General features: G+C 39.6%; 1 protein-coding gene across 2 annotated transcripts in view; it reads right to left on the bottom strand.

Moving 5' to 3' along the window:
* The window catches only part of GLRA3 (glycine receptor alpha 3), a 97,034-nt gene extending 90,570 nt beyond the window's left edge, over window positions 1-6,464 (bottom strand). The window contains exon 1 of one of the 2 annotated variants that reach the window (XM_076336494.1): window positions 6,337-6,464. In XM_076336494.1, coding sequence (XP_076192609.1) covers window positions 6,337-6,464 — 128 coding nt within the window. The remainder of the gene's footprint in view (window positions 1-6,336) is intronic. The other variant, XM_076336495.1, reaches the window with a different exon arrangement.
* Between the last annotated feature and the right edge of the window lie 12,020 nt (window positions 6,465-18,484).

Here is an 18,484-nt window from a genome sequence, read left to right as displayed (position 1 = left end):
GCTGAGATGCTCATCCCATCATGGAGGCGTTATATAGATGCTTAGGCACAGAATTAACATTTACCTTAGAATACTGTAGTTAGTTGTAATTTAGCTGTGTGAAGTCAGTGCTTTAGTCATGACCGACTTCAAAAGTTTTATTTTTCCCTTCAAAAAATGCAAGGTTTTATTCTACTTTTGCCAGCAAGTTAACACTTTGTGACATTTATTTTATTTATCCAGCAGGGCACCCTCAGCCAGCAGGTATGTTGCTCACAAAACTGGAAGTTTAGTTGGTCCCTGCAGATGAATATGTCTTAGCTTGCATATGCCCAGAGCATGGACGCTCCTGTGCATTACTGAATCTAACAGATGACAGTGCAGTTTTGAAAACTTTATGAAATTAAAAGTCTTGGTGGGACAAAATCTAAGGATCTTTTTAATAATCAAGTCCCACTGTATCCCAGAACATTATAAACCAACTTTTCACAATAAAACTCCCTAGGATCTGCAGTCACCCACTAAGATGTAAAGTGATAATAATTTTTAAAAACCCCAGCTTTCTGAAGAACCATGCTGCATTTACTAGGCAATTCTGCTGAGTGGTTAGTTGTGAAATTAAAGTCAATTAAATTTAATTGTTGGTAAAAATTATACAAATTTGCAAACAGCCAATTTTACAGAAAATAATCTTGGAAATGATATATTCTGGTACCTGCGGATCCCCAGAGATGCTATTTAGGGTTACATTAGGCTCATATTTTACCTTTCAAAATTCTGAAAGGGAGAAAAAATTATTTTTTAAGAAACTGGAGATAAGTTCTAGACATAGTGGAGTCTTATGCAAACTGTACATAGTATGTGAAGCCTTGGGCAATGGTGAGATGGGTAGCATATTCAATTTTTTTTTATATCAAAGCTATTTTTATATATATACTTTATATCAAAGATGGAATGCAACAAAGGGAAAATCTTAAGACAGTAGGTTATGTAGCTATAACTGCAGCTTGAATTTTAATCAGGAAGAGGAAAAAACCTAGTTTGTTTTTTTAAATGTCATAGCTATACTGATTTTGCTTATGATACCCTTCCTAAATTAGTTTTAACCGTAAGAATCACATACAGGTTAATAGCAATTAACTCAACCTCACAGTCTGAGATAATTTAGTACTCCCGTGGTTGCTTTCTACTCACTTTATTGTTTCACTGAAACAGTCTCAGGATAATCTGCTGGCTTGCTTTTTCCTATAGCCATTGATTTGTATTAGACAGCAGCCCCACTACTCGTGCAGCCCCACTATTTCAACAGCCCCATCAGTGACCACATGATTATCGCAGGCCAGAGTCTCCTTGAACTTTTCTACACTTTCTGTAGACTCAAACTCTTTCCCTTGGAAACTGCATTTCGCTAGTTTCATGTCACCAAATAGAAGTTTCGGTAATAACAATATTGAAGAGGACTGATCTTCCTTAGGGAAGTTCCTACCTGGAAATAGCCCTGACTCTCCCCCCTGTCCCTGCTCATTTTGTACACCTGTGGTAGGGCTAGAGGAATAACAGGATGGTATGTGGTATAGGAAAATTATATAGGAAGTGTTCATTATGTAGAAAGTCCACTGCAATGTACACCAAGTTTTATTACCCTGTTTGCTGTTGAATAATGTTGGAGCAATTCATTAGGCAGGTGACTGGAAGAGTAATAACAAAATGCATTCTTTTATACTTTTATAACTACGTGCTGTCTATTTTTGTACTTTTTTCCTTCATTCTTTCTTTTTACTCACACTGCTTAACATCTGTATTGGCACAGCATCTAAAGACATCAGTCAGGAAGGATCGTATTGCTTCAGAAGCCATAAAAAATAATGGATTATAGTCTGTGCTAGAAAAAGGTACACTCTCAAAGATTCTCGCCTTCTTTTCTCTTGACTTTACTGTGTAGACTGTTCTGCTTCCTGATGCTCTTCTCATTCTTCTGCTTTGGTCCTGCATTCTTGTTACACATAGTTTCTAGCTGTGTCTTTTCCTGCTCTCTGAGATGTTCCCTTTCTGCTGGTAGTTGATACTCATCCTGAAAATGGTGCCTTTTACTTGATCTGTTCACAATGCCTACATATCAGTGAAAGAAAAACTACTCCTTTTTAGTTCCTATCTCCTTTTACTGATTCTTCCAACAAACATCATGAAGATCAGTAGGAAAAGCAATAAAAAGGAGAAGATGCAACACCACACAGAAGAGCTCTTCGTTGCTCATTCCTTGAGAAAAGCTGATTTGCGGGAATCATTCCCTATAGGTATTATTACATAATACGCAGTAAGGTCATTTGAAGCTTGTATTCTAAATCTGTTAAAATAAGAAGCTCTCATCTTATAAAAATTTTCATTTTTGCTAATTATCATGATTCCTAGGATATCTGGACAAGACTAATCTGATAGAGGAGCTATTACATTTTTCATCATACAGAAGCACAGCATTTATCTCACAATATTACTTGCTTTCAGTTGCTGTTAGCATCAGTTGGCTAGGAATTAATTAGAAGAGGTTGAAAAGTAAGAAAATGTCACTAGCAGAGTAAGAATTGAAAGATTCATGGTTTTAATTGAAATATCTTTGTTATTAAATTTTCTTACAGTTTATAACATTATAAACTCAAAAATCTACACATAATTCTTTCTCAAATTTATAAATATGGTAGTCACTTACAAAAATAATTGTTTTTTATAGAAATATAGAATGGATAGTAAAAGTTCCGATCAAATTCATACCTGTGACAAAACTCATATTTGGTTCAAAGGGATTTCAGTGTTTTCACTGGCATAGTTGAAATACGAGCGAATTTGAATTACATATTCTTGGTCACAAAAAAACCCACTTCCTTTTTGTCTGAGTTTTGGAAAGTACAATGCCTGCCTATGAGTACATCCTGCAAGGGAACCCCGATGCTCTCCTCCTAACGTTTTATAAGGACCCTAAGCACATTTCCTTCAGGAGCTGTTTTTTTCTTTTTTCTTCGTTTGCTTTTTTCTTTGTTTGCTTCTCCCCCCCCCCCCCCCCCCCCCCCCCCCCGCCCCCGGAGTGCTGGGGAGATGCTCTTGGTCTCTGTGCAAGCTACTGTGCAAGTACACCTTCACCCAGCCTTGTATCTTCCTAATTCTGATCCTGAGCCTGATCTGCTGACCTGACTTTTTGGCTTGCCTTTGGACCTGCCTCATCACTACCAACTTTGCCTGGCAATCTGAACTGTTTGGACTGGATCTGCTCTGCCGCCGCACAGGTGCTGTGGGACCGCAAACTTTGTTGGTAGGACCCTGCTCCTGCCTGCTTTGCTGTGAGTCTGAACTCCCAGCTTCCCTTCCCTTCCCTTGCTGCTCCCTGACACATATCAAATCTTTTTCATTAGGACTTGGAGTCTGTCGACTGATTTATCCCACAGAAACTATCTTTTCAAATTGGGTCTGGGCTGCTGAGGAAAGGTACTGTGCCTCAGTGCTCTTATCTTGAATTACTACATTTTCTTTCACACCCTATTTTATTCACATCTTGATTTTAACAGTCAGTTTTATTTCTTGAATAGTATTGTAGGTATAATTCTGAACATATTAATAAGCTACTGAAGTCTTAGAACATCTGCAAATCTTTATTTGCAAAGATGTTTGTGATGATATGTCAGATTTAATATTTTTTAGCTGTTGTTTTTTTCTCTTTCATTATTTGGGGGAACTAATGCTGTTTTAAAGGATATTGACTTCTGCTTCTTAAAGCTATTCATCTGAAGTCAATTTGCAATGCAATGCAGGAATAATTTCAAAATCAGTTAACTGTGAGCTCAGACATGCCCCAGAGTTTGGTCGCATGGAGGTTTTTTCCACAGGAATCTGGTCTCTAAGTGCAATTAGCTGTCTGTGATACTGTTTCCTTCAATACAAGGCCAATGGCGTAGTGAATTGAACAGGGAAAGAGGCAATAACCTAGTCGTAGCATGATTCTTGGTCTATGCTAATATGGATAACTAAAGAAATATCATCTAGGGAGAATCTATTTTGCATTTCCACAGTGCCACCTACCTTTTCATCCTGTGCTTTCCCCATACACAGGTCTCCATATAAAATACGTATACCATACTCTCTAAGGAGAAAGCAGAGTCCCTGGCAAGTCCCTGGCAGTGTAGTTCTAACAGAGCTGTGCTGGTGCTTTTGCAAGTTTGAGAGATGTCATAAAACTGACTCATAAATAGGATCTTTGTGTTGACTGTACAAACATGATCGTGCTTTCAGCATGACCTCTTGGAATCCAGGCAAATCCAGAGGAATTTTTGTTAACACTATTACTTTAATGAAAACTCAGAGGAATACTCAGTCTTAGAGATTATTATAACTTCAAACCATATCTTAGAAGTGTTTATTTTCCTTCTTTGGTAGTGAATTACAGTTATTTTTAAGCTCCATTAAATTCTTTTCCCTAGCTTTTACCCTCATTTTTCCATCTCTACCCTCTTCTCAATACCACACTGAGGCTTGGCCTGGCAGTCATTAATAAATAATAATTTTTTTATTTTGGGTCTGATTATAGCTTTTCTCCCAGTCCTCAAACATATCACTGAAAACATAATAGAGTGCTATGTGCTTAAACCCTTGATTTTCGTGTCTAAAATCTGTACAACAATTATTTGGACATTGAACAGAATAATTTGAATTTATGCAAAATAAGATGCCTGTATACATTTTGAAACAATTAAATGTTAGTCCAGAATTATATGATGCAAAATACCTGTATGCTTTCCAAAACTTACTTTTTCACTTTTTTTTCCCTTGGAATATAATATGTGTTTTTATATCATTAAAATAAAGGCTGAATCATTCAACAGTAGGATGGCATTTAAATAATATGCAGAGGAAAAATAATTCCTATAAGTACAATGAAATAGAATAATAATTGCACAGTAGCGCTTGTATTGCCTACACTACACAGGGGTTTGGTCATCTACTCTGAACATTAAATTCTTAATGCAACTGGAAAATTTAAACTGTAATATACATGCATTTACTCTTTCCTCACAGTGTCAATTAATCCCATACCATGTGACCCAGTTTCTTAAAATCTCTTTCTTTTGGCACAACTACAATAAAAATCACATTATAAACTATTTACATTACATATGTTGATACAACGATATTGATACATTACATATGTTGATACAAAACAGCTCGTTAAACTACCTTCAAAAAGGAAAGATTTGCTATGAACCTGTGAGCACCTGTGAAGTGTGCCATTATTGTGGGGCACTGCACGCTACTGTTTTAACTTTGTGGTTATAAATCCCTTCCATGTAATCCCCAAACTCTCTTTGGAGAACCACTTTTCAAATTCAAGTTTCCTTTTTTATCTTTGTCAAGGAACGATGTGATCATTAAAATAGTCTGGCATTGTCATGTTATGTGCCATAGTCTGTTTATTGTGATACAGAGCTAGAATGTTTGTTGATAACAAGCATGGCCAACTCTGCCTCAGCAGTGAATACATGACGACATTGAAGTCTGCTTCTTTACATGTCTGATTTTTCTTTTTAAGTTTCCCCCTCGCCTTTAAACAGAGGATTCAAGTTTATTTTAGCCTGCTATCACCACACTTCCAGAGCTATGTATTAAAAGAATGCTTGCATTGCTATCATAACGTTAGCTAGAAAAAGTGTGCTGGGCAGAAAGTAGAAAAAGCCGTATGAACCTCAGCCTTCTACTCAGGTCATAATGTATGGATATGTTGCTATCTTTCGTAATACAAATCCTGGACTGCCAGGGGTACAGCAAACGCTTTCCCTCTTGAGAGAAATTCTGTAGACCATAGCCTCTGTTCACCCAGCTATCATTTCTCCTGTTTCTGTATAAGACTTCTATGACCTAATGCAATCCCTCGCTTTCCTTTTACTGAAAAGAAATTATAGTAATAAGTAAGTCTACACATTCCCAACTCAGATCGTCTTCCGTAACTTTTATGTATAGTCAGTTTGCACCCAAAGAATTTTCAGGATCGTTAATGTTACATTTCCTGCTAAAAACAGTGATAAAATTCGCAGATCAAATAGGGGAACCCTAACTGTGAACAGGTGAAGGAAATGCACAGCCTTCAGCTCGCAAAATGCGAAATCAAATTCGAGGCAGTGCAATGTTACGAAGTCATTTGCGAAGCATGGACCCCACGCATTCAGTTTCCGTGGCCACAGCCCGGCTGCCGAAGGTAGCCGGGCGTTAGTGGTGAGGAAAGGCAGTGACCGCGGCCACTCCTTGCGCGAGTCCCGGGCATTTCAGCCGCCCGAGAAAACCGGCGGGGGGACCTTTGCTTCCCCAAAGAAAACAACTCACCTGAGCAGTACGGCGGCTTCCCACAGATAAAATCCCGAGACAGCCGCGCGGAGCCATGGAGCCATGGAGCAGCGGGCCATGCTGCTCGGAGGCGCCGCGGAGCCCTGGAGCGGTCGCGTCCGAGGCATCGGCGGGGCTCCGCGGCGCGGCGCGGCGCGGCGCGGCGGGCGAGGGCAGCGGCGCGGCTCCCCGCGGGCGGGCGGCGCCCCAGCACCCTGGAGAGCTCCGGCGGCTCCGCGCCCGCCGCCCGCCTAGTGCCCGGCGGCGACCCGCGCCCTCCCGCTGGGCGCCGCCGCGCCGGCCCCGCCGCTCCGCATCGCAGCCGAGCGGGAGCCTAATCCCAGCCGCGGCGGCGGCGCCGAGCCGCGGCGGCGGCGGGAGCCCACCTCCCCGCCCGCCTGCCCCCGGCTCCTGCCAGCAGCCGGCACCCCGCCGCCGGCCGCATCCCGGGCGCGGGGGTCGCCGCGGCCCCGGCGGCGGCGGGGCGGGCGCGGAGGCAGGGCGGGGGCCGGCCCCGGCCGCCCCCCCCGGAGCGCGCTGCCGCCGCGGAGGCCGGCGGGGCGGGACCGGGGACGGCGGCGGCGAGGGGGCGCCCTGAAGGGTCTGCCCCTGGAAGGGGAGACGGCCCCGCCGGCGGCGCGGGGAAGGGCTTCGCCGGGGCTCGTGATTGATGTTTGTGCTCAGAATGGGCCCCGCCTGAGAGCCTTCCCTCCTGCGGGAAGAGGGGTGGTGGGGTGATGCCTGCACAGGACAGCTATCCTTCAAGAGCTGGGGTGAATTCACTGAACCTTGGGTCTCGGAAAGGATTGGGGAAAGACGGGTGGGAGTTACTCTGCTCTGCCTGTAGGGCTGGTGGTATGCTTTTCCGTAGGAAATGGGGGGAAAAAAACCCACCTCTGTATTTCAGCCTCTTCTTCTTTGAAAGTACAGTGCTGATGGACACAGGAAATATATATCCTGTTCCACTCCACTTTTTAGAAAAGAGAGATGATCTAGTGCCATAAGGCAGAGTAATAGGGAAATCCAAAGAGTTGGAAAGTTTGGCGGGGGAGGAGAGTGGAAGGGGTTATGGGAAGGAACAAGGGAAAGGACGTTGTAAGAGGGAAACAGGAAAGTTATTCATGAGAAGAGAGAGGAACAGAGAATGAGTTTACAAGTACAGGTGACAGCAGGACAGTGAGATGATTACAGTTACTGTTAAAGAAACCAAACATTTCATGCAAGCCAGAAGCTGCTTGCATTAGAAAAGGGTAAGGATTTCTGAGTTGATATTGAGAAATATTGTTTGAGAAATTCTTGGAATCTGTATGGCTTGTGCATGAAATAAAATGAAAGATATGTGAGGAAGGGCTATACCTGGAGAGGGACAGAAGACGAAAATATGTCTGAGACTGTAGAGTGGGAATACTCTGCGAGCCTAGAAGGCAGTGGCCTTTGAACACCCACATCATGTCTGGGAGAGCCAATGGAAGGAGAAATCTGGGAGCAGTTCAGGGACAGATCTCTGCATATGTGAAATGTACCTGGCTGGGCATATCCCCCTCGCAGTGCTCGCCTCTATAATCTGCTGGCTTGCTTTTTCCTATAGCCACTAATTTGTGTAAGATAGCAGCCCCACTACTTGTGCAGCTCCACTGGTTGCACAGCCTACATCATTATCTCAGGCCAGAGTCTTATTTAAACTATTAAAAAGCTATAGAAAGCTCAAGTGCTGAAGAAGGAAGCAGATGCGGAAAAAGGCAAAGGTTCAGCAAGATTAGGCACATGAAGCAGAGTAAAAGAAACTGAAATTTGAGGGAAGTATAATAAACTCATTACATAAAAAGGAAGATAGAAAGAGAATGAAATATAGAACAAATTTTTACACCAAATAGAAAAAAAGATATTAAAAGATCATTGAGTAGAGGAGATGCAGGACAGAAGAAACGGGTTTTATGCATTCCTTGTATGCAAGGATAGGGTGCATGTTAGAAATAGGGTATTTTATTAGAAGTCTTTAGAGGCAATCACGTTCCACTTCCAGGTATATGGTCTTTTTTGTTTCAAAAATATCCCACATGTAGCTTTCACCTCAGTTCTTAACTTCTGTTTTCCATTTTTGCCATATCCTTATTCTTTTTTTGGCTCTTCTGCAAGGTTGTTCCAGCAGGTATCACTAAATAATAATGCCTACCACACATTTTAGATCCACTTTGGATTTCTTTCTTGATACCTATCAAGTGTATGGCTGAAGAATGTACTAGAATATCACTAACTTATTTCCTCTGTTCCCTGAACTTTTCTTTGTTAGTAGTGGTTACATAAATTCAGGGACTCTTTGTATTCAGTACTCTTAAGCTTCTAGGTCCACTTTGCAAATAGTTTATCCTTTTGTTCTTGTTCTCTCCCCCGCCCCCCCCCCCCCTCCCCCTGTCGCCCTGGGTGGCAACAACGATCATGAAAAGAACCTGTTTAAACCCTTAACTGAAAACATAATAGCAAACAAATTAAAGAGTCCCTCTATTTTCTCAAGGACAGTCTGTCAGTGCAGGTGCTCTACAGAATCAGTGTAGAGTACTTCCTTTGTATATTCAGAATTGTTGATCCTTATCTTTCCCCTTAAAATAAGTATGTAGTGAGGCTGCTTCTCCAGGAGCTGTTTATCTTTGGGTGTTACGTACTTCAACAGTGAATTGGTCTAACATTTCATATATTTCATTGCATTTTTCTTATGCTATTAGTTAAAACTACCAGCATGAACTCTCTAGTTCTCCAATAGGAACAGTTCTTTTAATTATAAATATAGGCTATACTTTAGACATGCAGAGTTCAAATTTCTCAAAATCCCAGTGGGAAAACCGCCACTTGCTTGTGCTTTAAGTAGCAACTTTGCTGTTGCATCATTTTGTTCTGCCTAATAGAATGTTGTTTTCAAGCTTTTGAAAATTTTCGTATGGGTAGTGTTGAATATATAAAATGCTGTCTTCTGAGTAGATTCAAACAACTCGCCTTGATTTATGAAAAGTTCCAGTTCAACAAAGCGCTCAAGCACATACTGTTGACTTCAATGAGATTAGAAGCATAGAAGCATACTTAGTTTTTAATCACAAGCTTTGATAAAATAGTCCCTAATTGTTTTAAGTGTTTTAATTCACTATTGTTTTAATTACCATCTTTTTATTCTTTCCGTATCACTACTGGTAGACTTACCTGCTATTATACAAAGCTGAACAGATGGCTATGTCCAATCTTTATGGTATCTCTTGATACTTCTGGTAGATACAGTAAATTGAAAGGTGAGACTTGTTTGAACATCCATTTTAAAAATGAAATCCATCTAGTGTCACCATGGTATGAATCTGTCTCAAATATTAATGCTGTTCATTTATATATGCCTCATCTACCTGGATAACAACATCGTAAAATATTGCTCACCGTTCAAAACATGATAGCTGGTATGTGGATACCATATGTGTACAAAGCTGAGCTGTATAATTTACTTTCAGTAGTATTAGAGGCTAATTAAAGCATATTCTTTACAGATGGAAAACACTAGTATGTTGAAACAAAAAGTTTTCACCAAAATATGTTAATAACAATATCTATTTCTCCTCATAACCAGCAGGCTGTATAGCTACTCTTTCTCTGGTCCAAACAGTATTTAGGCATATTTGAAAGTAAGCCACTTGTATTTATGAGCTTGAGAGATGTTCGGCAGGAATAGCCTGGGCGTCAAAAATGCTTTAAGGTTACTGGAAAGAGATGATCCTGATGTGGATCATAAGCGTAGTTTACTTTTTTTTGTCCCCAAAACGGGGATACTTGAAAAACTTTGTGTATTTGTATTCAGCAAGAGATAAACATAGGTCAATTTGATAGAGTAGCTCACTTTAATAACACACAATTTATACAACTGAATGCAAGATCGTGCAGCTAGCTACTCAAGAGTATTCATACAGAGAAGCCAATGTGCAGATATGGATTGAAGGATTACTGAATGTACTTTTTGGTGTGACAGGCTCCTTGTGGAATATTAAGACAAACTAATCATAGTAGTAGTTGTGAGAAGCTGTTATTATCATTTCAGTGTGCCCAATCCTGGAACATGTTATGGTTCAGCATGTTTAAATAATCATTCTGTAAGAAGACTGCTGACAAATTTGAAAGGTTTCTGAAAAGAGCTACAAGCACATTACAGTTTGGAATACTTTTCTAACATAAGACTAAAGCAGTTTAGCTTGTGAAAAACAGAAAAGTTTAGAGGTGCCTTTAGACACCTTCATGATGGAAAAAAGAATGTGAAGTTAAGGTAATTTTTTAAATAAGTAGAGGTAGTAAATTAGCAAGACTGGAACCTGATAAAAGATGAATTCAGAATAGAAAAAAAAAATCCTACTTTGAAGCAAATAAAAGATTGAAACAACTAAAGAGGGAGCAGAACTGATCACCATTTAAAGTCTCTAAATCTAGGTCAGCTGTATGTTCTCAGTTTGATCCAGAAGCCGCTGGGTAAAATTTGATGAGCCTTGAGATTCAGAAGTTCAAATCAGCGATGGCTCCAGTGTTAAAACATATGAATCTATAAACCCACATTGTTTTGTCGGGATATATTCAGCTACAAAGTTGAAGTTATTTACTTTCTTAGAAAAGCAATAAATTGACCTTACAAACATTAGATCGGCTTCCAAGCTGACAGAGTTGAAAACCACATATATCATAATGGTAAAGACTAAAGATCTCACGTATGTAGTCTTTACCACACTTGTACTGCCAGATTGAACATTCCAGCATTTTAAGAGGGTGTTGTGATGGGATATGACATCACCGTAGTTTTAGATCCCGGTTTTACTGAGACATGTTTGATTATGTCAATTAATCTGGCTTTCTCAGTACACAGGATTCCCCAGGATGTAATTCATTCAAGTGTGAAACCCCCCAGGCTTTGACCTATTACTAAACACAAAACTACAAATAGAATAGATTTTTTTTTTGATAAACAATCCTAAAATAGAAAGGCTAACTTTAAAATATGGGAGTAAAGTCACTAACAAGAAAAATGTAGTTGTTCAGTATACCTCAATAAGCAACAAAAGGCCTAGAAACATATTTCAGTCTCTGAAAATAAAGTGGGGAGTTTTCTCCTTAAGAAATATAGGTGCGCACAACAAGGCTGTAACATAACATTCTTCAAAATGTGTTACCTCAAAAGCAAGTCTTGGAGCAACTAAAATAAATAGACTTTTTAGTCTGGTTTGCTTAACTGTTGGCTGTTGCATTTAGTTTCTGGATGCATACAAAGAAATTGTTTCTACTTCATGGTTAATTAAATTATTTGCCTTTTAACAAACTGAGATATGACCAACAGATTGCATGCGTTTTTCTTCAGATAATTTTTCTTCTCAAGCACCTTCTATCTTAAGCCTTAATTCTCTTAATTCAGATGGAGTTCTCCAGTTCCAGTGGCAACTGATGTTCTTCTATCCATCATGTTCTTTAGATCTGTGCTAAACTATATGAGAAGCTAATCTCAGGGTGGGGTACGGGTGGGTTATAGTAGTAGCAGAAATTAAAATGCAGATAGATGGTCTATATTTTACTCTCAGTGCTAGAGCTCATCCAATGTCAGTAAGAGTGGTATATTTCAGAGTAATAATGTAACACATGTACATATCAAATGTATATACAGCAGAATTTGGAAAATATATTGATACAGGGAGAACAGATTGGAAACTTCAATGAAAAACCACACAGTCTTGTAAATAACAGGTATATACATAAAAATACCACCCTGAAATTGTCTAATATCTAAATAGAACATTATTATTAAATATTAGTCATTATGTTTACAAAATGTGTGCATATGTATTCACTTTATATGAAGACAACTAAGCAAGGATATAAATTCAGTGTAAATTTGTACTGCATAAGCAGTCGTCACTGAAAAGAAGTGCTGAGGTGTAGCTGATATGTTTATATTCACTATTGTGTCTTGACTGCCTTGGAGCAAAATCTGGTCTTTTCTTTATGTGCTTATAAACAAAATTTCTGTTAGATAATGAGAGTCAATGGGAAGTTAGTATTTTCTCTATGTTTTACAAAAAAGAACAGAACAAACAGTGGTCTAAAAAAGGAGCAGAAATGCCTGTGAACCGTTGTGCACAGAGACCAATCAAAAGCAGAAAGATTTTCAAACTAATTTCATACTTTGTTATTAGCTCCATTTATTAATCAAGGCTTCAATCCATTAAACACTGTTTAGCTCAAAGCAAGTGAGCGGTTCTGCTGGAGTCAGCAGCCCTGTGAATGTTTTGCTGGCTCAAGCCTCACGGGAGACAGTTCCTGCTAGTTAGCAAGAGCTCCTCTTTTTTTATTTAATTACTCCTTGTAATCATAGCAGAACAATGCTTAAATATCCAGAGTAGCCTGCCATTTTCCCAGTGCGAAACTTTAAGTTTCTTCCATTTTTTTGAGTGTTATTCTTTTTTTCTTTGCCCACGGAATAGTTTTGCATACAAAAAAGTAACTTTGAGGAGAAAATTGTATCTGTATAAATTAACTGCCATGGATTTTGATGCTAGAAATATGATTGCTTGCATGTGTAAAACATAGTATGTGTTGAGACCATTTTAATGATACAGGTGAAAATGCGTGGGTCTTGTAATGAGTGGAATTATTATGAGGACACCTCAGTGGTTTATATTTTAGGCTGCATTGGTGTTTGTGCTTAAAGGCAGGGGTTTAGATATGGCATTTTCGAAATCTGCTGGTGTTGGACTACCTTTGTTTCTATTGGAGTATTTTACATTAAAATTAAAAAAAAAAAACCAAACCTTTCAAATAAGCACTTCTCAGTGCCCATGAACAGATGCAGCAAAGTCATAGTGACAGGAGGTATACGTGAAATGGAAGAAATCAAACCTGGGAGCCCAGATTTTCTCATCCTGCCATACTTTACACCGGTTTTCTCATTCATCCTGGAGAGTATACAGATTTTGCAGCACGTTCTGAAAGCTAACAAACACAGGTATGAATTTAGGCAGAGAGTGAATCTTAAAGATGTAGACCAAAGTGGAAAATCGCCCACTAACTGTCCTCCCTCTCTCTTGCTATGGTCTGCGCTAGCTCCAATGTTTGCACTGACTGTATATGCTACATCTAGCATAAGGACAGAGAAAAGACATAAATCTAATAAGATTATGAGCTATACAAACTGTCAATGACTCTTTGAATTCCTGTATTACTTCAATAAATTGTAGGGGATCTTTTATAACAATCCAGGAAGTGATTCCAAAATGTAAGACCTCGGGTAGCTTAGTTTGGTAGCTGGTTGTTACTTTATAAACACTGTTACTCAAAACTGGTTTTCAGAGTTGTGACTGAAAAACAAACTATTTTTGACCACTTTTTCCTGAGTAGCTCTTCTTAAACACATTTTGACATCTATGGACCTATTTCAGCTAATTAATTTGCTGGAAAGTGCGTAGGTTTTTTGTGATAATTACATGAAATTGTTTATATACATATTACTTTTTATATGGAATGAATGGTTGACAACATATTTTGACTTGTTTATAAGGGCTTGGACAACTGGATCATTTACACTGAGGTGTGACTATCCCTCTCTCTGACCTTCCCTCTTCACCAGCCTGCTCAAGAATCCTGCACTTGGAAGCTCTTTCAAGACATACCACAAATGAACATTATCCCTGAAACTGAACAACAGATCAAAGTGAGATCATCCCTTATTGTTCTCTATGGCAACTGACCTATTAGACATTTCCATTTGGCAGTATATAAGTTATAATAATTTGGAAAAATGGACGTAGTATGTAAAGTGATATTTTATCAGCAGAAAGTATTGCTATAACACACCCTAATGTACATTCCTTTTACAGCAAGTGACTTAATACCTCAGGATTTTTGAAAATGTGTTCATGTGAGCAATCCCGCTAAGGTAAGTTGTGAACTATATCGTCATTAAGAGTGCTGACATGTTTTCACAGAGAAATGTGGGAGTACCAGTGAGAACTTCCTCAAGGGAAGGTGAATGCATCTCCCTCAGACTTGTTGCAGAATAAGTTTAGTGAAAAGAGCCTGAAAGAATAAAAAGTCAAACTTGGGCTTAAGACCCAGTTTCAGCTTGAATGTTTGTCATGGTTTAACCCGGCAGGCAGCTGAACACCACACAGCCGTTCACTCACTTCCCCCCAGTGGGATGGGGGAGAGAATCAGAAAAAAGGTAAAACTTGTGGGTTGAGATAAAGACAATTTAATAGGACAGAAAAGGAAGGGAAAATAATAATAATGATAAAAGAATATACAAAACAAGTGATGCACAATGCAATTGCTCACCACTTGCCGACCGATGCCCAGCCAGATCCTGAGCAGCAGCCGCGCCCCCCCCCTACCAGCCCCAGCCAATTCCCCCCATTTTTTTTGTTCAGCATGACATCATATGATATGGAATATGCCTTTGGCCAGTTTGGGTCAGCTGTCCTGGCTGTGTTCCCTCCCAGCTTCTTGTGCACCTCCAGCCTCCTTGCTAGCAGGGCAGTATGAGAAGCTGAAAAATCCTTGATTTAGCGTAAGCACTGCTCAGCAACAACTAAAACATCGGTGCATTATCAACTTTGTTCTCATCCTAAATCCAAAACACAGCACTGTACTAGCTACTAGGAAGAAAATTAATTCTATCCCAGCCGAAAGCAGGGCGATGTTCCTCAACCCTTGTAAGCCCAGCCCTTAATCGCATAATACATTAAATCTGGATAAACCATAAAATACCTCATAGCTCACAAGATTTTGAATATGTTCATGTTCTAAGTCAGAGACCAATACTTTCATTTTAGTGATCCTTGTTAATGTCTTCCTTTTCCTTTTGCTGGAGTCAACTGGACTTTAAAATCTTAGTTTCTATAAAAAGGCAACAGTTGTTCTTGATCTGAATCCATAGTTGTCAAGAAGAAGGATTTAAAACAAGTCAATTGTGCATGATACTTCAAAATTATGTAGGTAATAGCAAGCAACTTCACATAAATCTTTTTCATCATTGGCGTCAGGTCTTGAAGAAAAAGGATTGCAACAGTATTAGCAAAAGACTGAAAATTTTCCATTACAAAGTAAATGTTCTACATTTAGCAACTTCCCTTTTCACATTGATTTCAGTATAGTCTTATAGTGGCATAGTTTACTGGTGGAATTTGTTATTAAGTATTATTATTATTGTATATTAATTTTACTACTGCTAAATGTGATCAATGCATTAAAAACTGGAAAAGTAACACAGCATTTAAATGTCAGTGATTAATCATGGTTATGGTTATTTTGTCTTATTTTCACTTTATGTTTACCCTAGCTTCCACTTAACTATTTTCACACAGAGTGCTTTCAGTAGGCTTGACTATGAATTGGAAACTGCTGTCTGAGACAGAGAGGACTGCCCTATGAAGTCTGCTCTCAAAATGGTCCGAGCAGCAATATACTGAAAGAAGTGTTTGATATTACTTATGATTCTACCTGATTCAGTGTAGTAATCTATAAAGATACTTGAAATAATTTGTCAATGCCAATAACCATGTTATTGTGGTGTTCTGCCTTGGCGTAATTAGTCATGTAGGCAAGGTGGTGGGAAGGGAACGGGATATACACCTGCTTGCATAGCATTAATTCCTCTACTTAATGAGAACCTTTGTTTCTTCAGTGCAGTGGTATTTCTGTGCGTACTGTGAAGCTGAACATAGGTCTGGAAGTTGACTTCTGAGGCATTAGGTTTAGTCCACAGCTATTTTGGGTAATTGCACCATGTAAGGTCATCCACAGTTTGACAAATCTAAGTTACATTGTAAAAATATCTAACCCTTTTTCTGCTGCTGCTCCTAGAGGGGTAGCATCTCACTGCTTTGACGATTAGAAACTTTTTTCTAATTTCAAACCCTGATTTATTCCTGGCAAGTTTAAATTCACATACGGTTTTCTGTTTGATTAGTTGGTTTTTGTGTTTGTTTGTGGGGTTTTGGACAGTATTCTTCTTTTCCTTCCTTTGTGTTTACCTCAGGAAATGCATTTACTAAATGAACCAAGCTGTTGCAGTCTCCTGAGTAGCTTTTCTCGCCTTTTTTTCCAGTTTGAATTTCTTTTTCTCAGAACTAAATGATGAGAATAAAATGCAAAATTCTGCCTAAGGTCAGTTCAGGACTTTATAGAATGGTCCTAGTACTTTCCTAAAAAAATAACTTTTCCAATATTCTGGACATATGCAGTATTCTTTTGGAACCAAATAGAAAATAAACAAAAAATATCCCTGTTCATATGTTTTGGACCATCTTGTTAGATTTTACTTTAGGTGTCTTGCTTATCTTTGTCCTTCATTTATGTTCTTCAGAGCTCAAGAAATCTACTGGATTCAATGGCTTTTAAGTTAAAACAATTTATCAAAAATTTCATCACATTCTGAAATGTACTGTAGTAATCAGTAACTGATGATGACTTAAGTCTATGTATAAAACTCTAGGGCAAGATTTCTTGGTGTGGTCTAGCTGCTCTATTCAGTTTCATGCCAGTTTTAGTGTCCATATAACTCTATATTGAGTTTCCAGGTGGTAGAGCAAAGCAGCCAAGGTTCTCTTGTCTGCCCCTGCTCTACCTGCAGTTGTGTCAGGACAAACATGCCTAATGTGCAGAACTGGGAGACACACTCTTTCATTGCTTTAGTCATTAGCTGCTTTTCTGGCCTACTGAAAACATCAGCCCAAGCATGAGTAGATACACAGATGCTCCTACAGTTTGATAAGGTTGACAGCAGCCTGAAAAGGGGGTCAGCATGCAAGAAAGATGGAGTCTGTTTCTTTCAATGCATATTTCAGATTGCAGCAAGGCCAGTTCAGCTGTGTGACAGCCTTCAAACCTTAGTGTTCCTATTACTTAAAGATTCATTAACTGACCTTAATTTATGTGATGTATTTCAAATGACAGGGAATTCTGAGTAGGCAAGGAGTAAAATTTCCAGCCTTTCAACGAGTGCCCTGAATGGTGTGATCCTGTACACTCATGTCAGGCTCCTAAGTGCACTAATGGGCATTAATGACCCTGACACAGCCTCATCTGGGGCCTCCAGCCACACACAGCAGCAGGAGGGATGTAAGATTGCTATCACTTTTTCCGTTATTTCCACCTTTCACTTAATAAACTCGTTAACGAGTTTTAACTGTCGGTGACTTTCTTACTGAGTTCCTAAAAGAACCAGCGCCTCCTCAGTGCAGAACAACACTGCACATGGGCCCAGGAGCCCCATTTAAGCTCAAGACTGATCCTTCAGTCCCAGCCTGAGCTAGGTTGTAGGTGTGCCAGCCTCCAGTCATGTCTTTTGCTGCTCCTGGCTGGACCTGTGCTGTAGCCTTTCCTTCAGTCCCCTCTTTGGCCCATCTCCTGCTGCCCCTTGATGAATCTCCCTCCTGGACCTGGTTCACCCCTTTCCATGTCTGGCGCTGTTGATGGACCCTGTTACTGGCATGTAACTGTGACCACCCTGTTTGGGTGCTGTGGGACTGCCCACCGTCAGAGAGGGCATGGCTTGCACTGGGTGTGCCCTTGGCCCCTGGCTCGCCTTCCCTCCAGGGTCAGCCAGCTCTTGCAGCTCCCTGACATCTTGCTGCACAAGTTGCTGGAAACCTGTAGGTTTCTAGGAAAATGAAAAGTCTCCATGAAAGTGTGTTGAAAAGTGGGTATGAAAAGCTTCTGTTCTCAGATGGTAGTGCTTTACACCTACTTTGATCCTACAAAAGGCCAGGCTGTGAAGTCTCAGCAACGCTGTATATAGCTCATTGTATCCATATCCATGCTTTGATGATTTAAAAAAATATGCTAGTGATGGCAACTCTCAAAGAATATATTCTCCATTGGCTTATTCCTCTCATGTTAGCTTCAATGTTATAGATTCGCGTCTAGTTTTCAAACTAGAAGTATTAAACAACTTGATATGCCTGACTGAATTTAATTTGGTTTTTTAGTACTAATACATATTTATTAATGCAGAAATGTGTAGTACAAAAATATGTGAGTTATGTACATTATTCTTCTATTTTGAATGCTGAACAGCCAGTTCATACAGGCACCATACACAAGCACAATCTATTGATGATGGATACTACTTTTTTAAACTTTAATAAAAATC

This window comes from Aptenodytes patagonicus, chromosome 4 (assembly GCF_965638725.1).
Source record: "Aptenodytes patagonicus chromosome 4, bAptPat1.pri.cur, whole genome shotgun sequence".
NCBI lineage: Eukaryota > Metazoa > Chordata > Aves > Sphenisciformes > Spheniscidae > Aptenodytes > Aptenodytes patagonicus.
The sequence above is the reverse complement of the archived record's forward strand: the minus strand, read 5'-3'. Positions and strand labels throughout refer to the sequence as shown.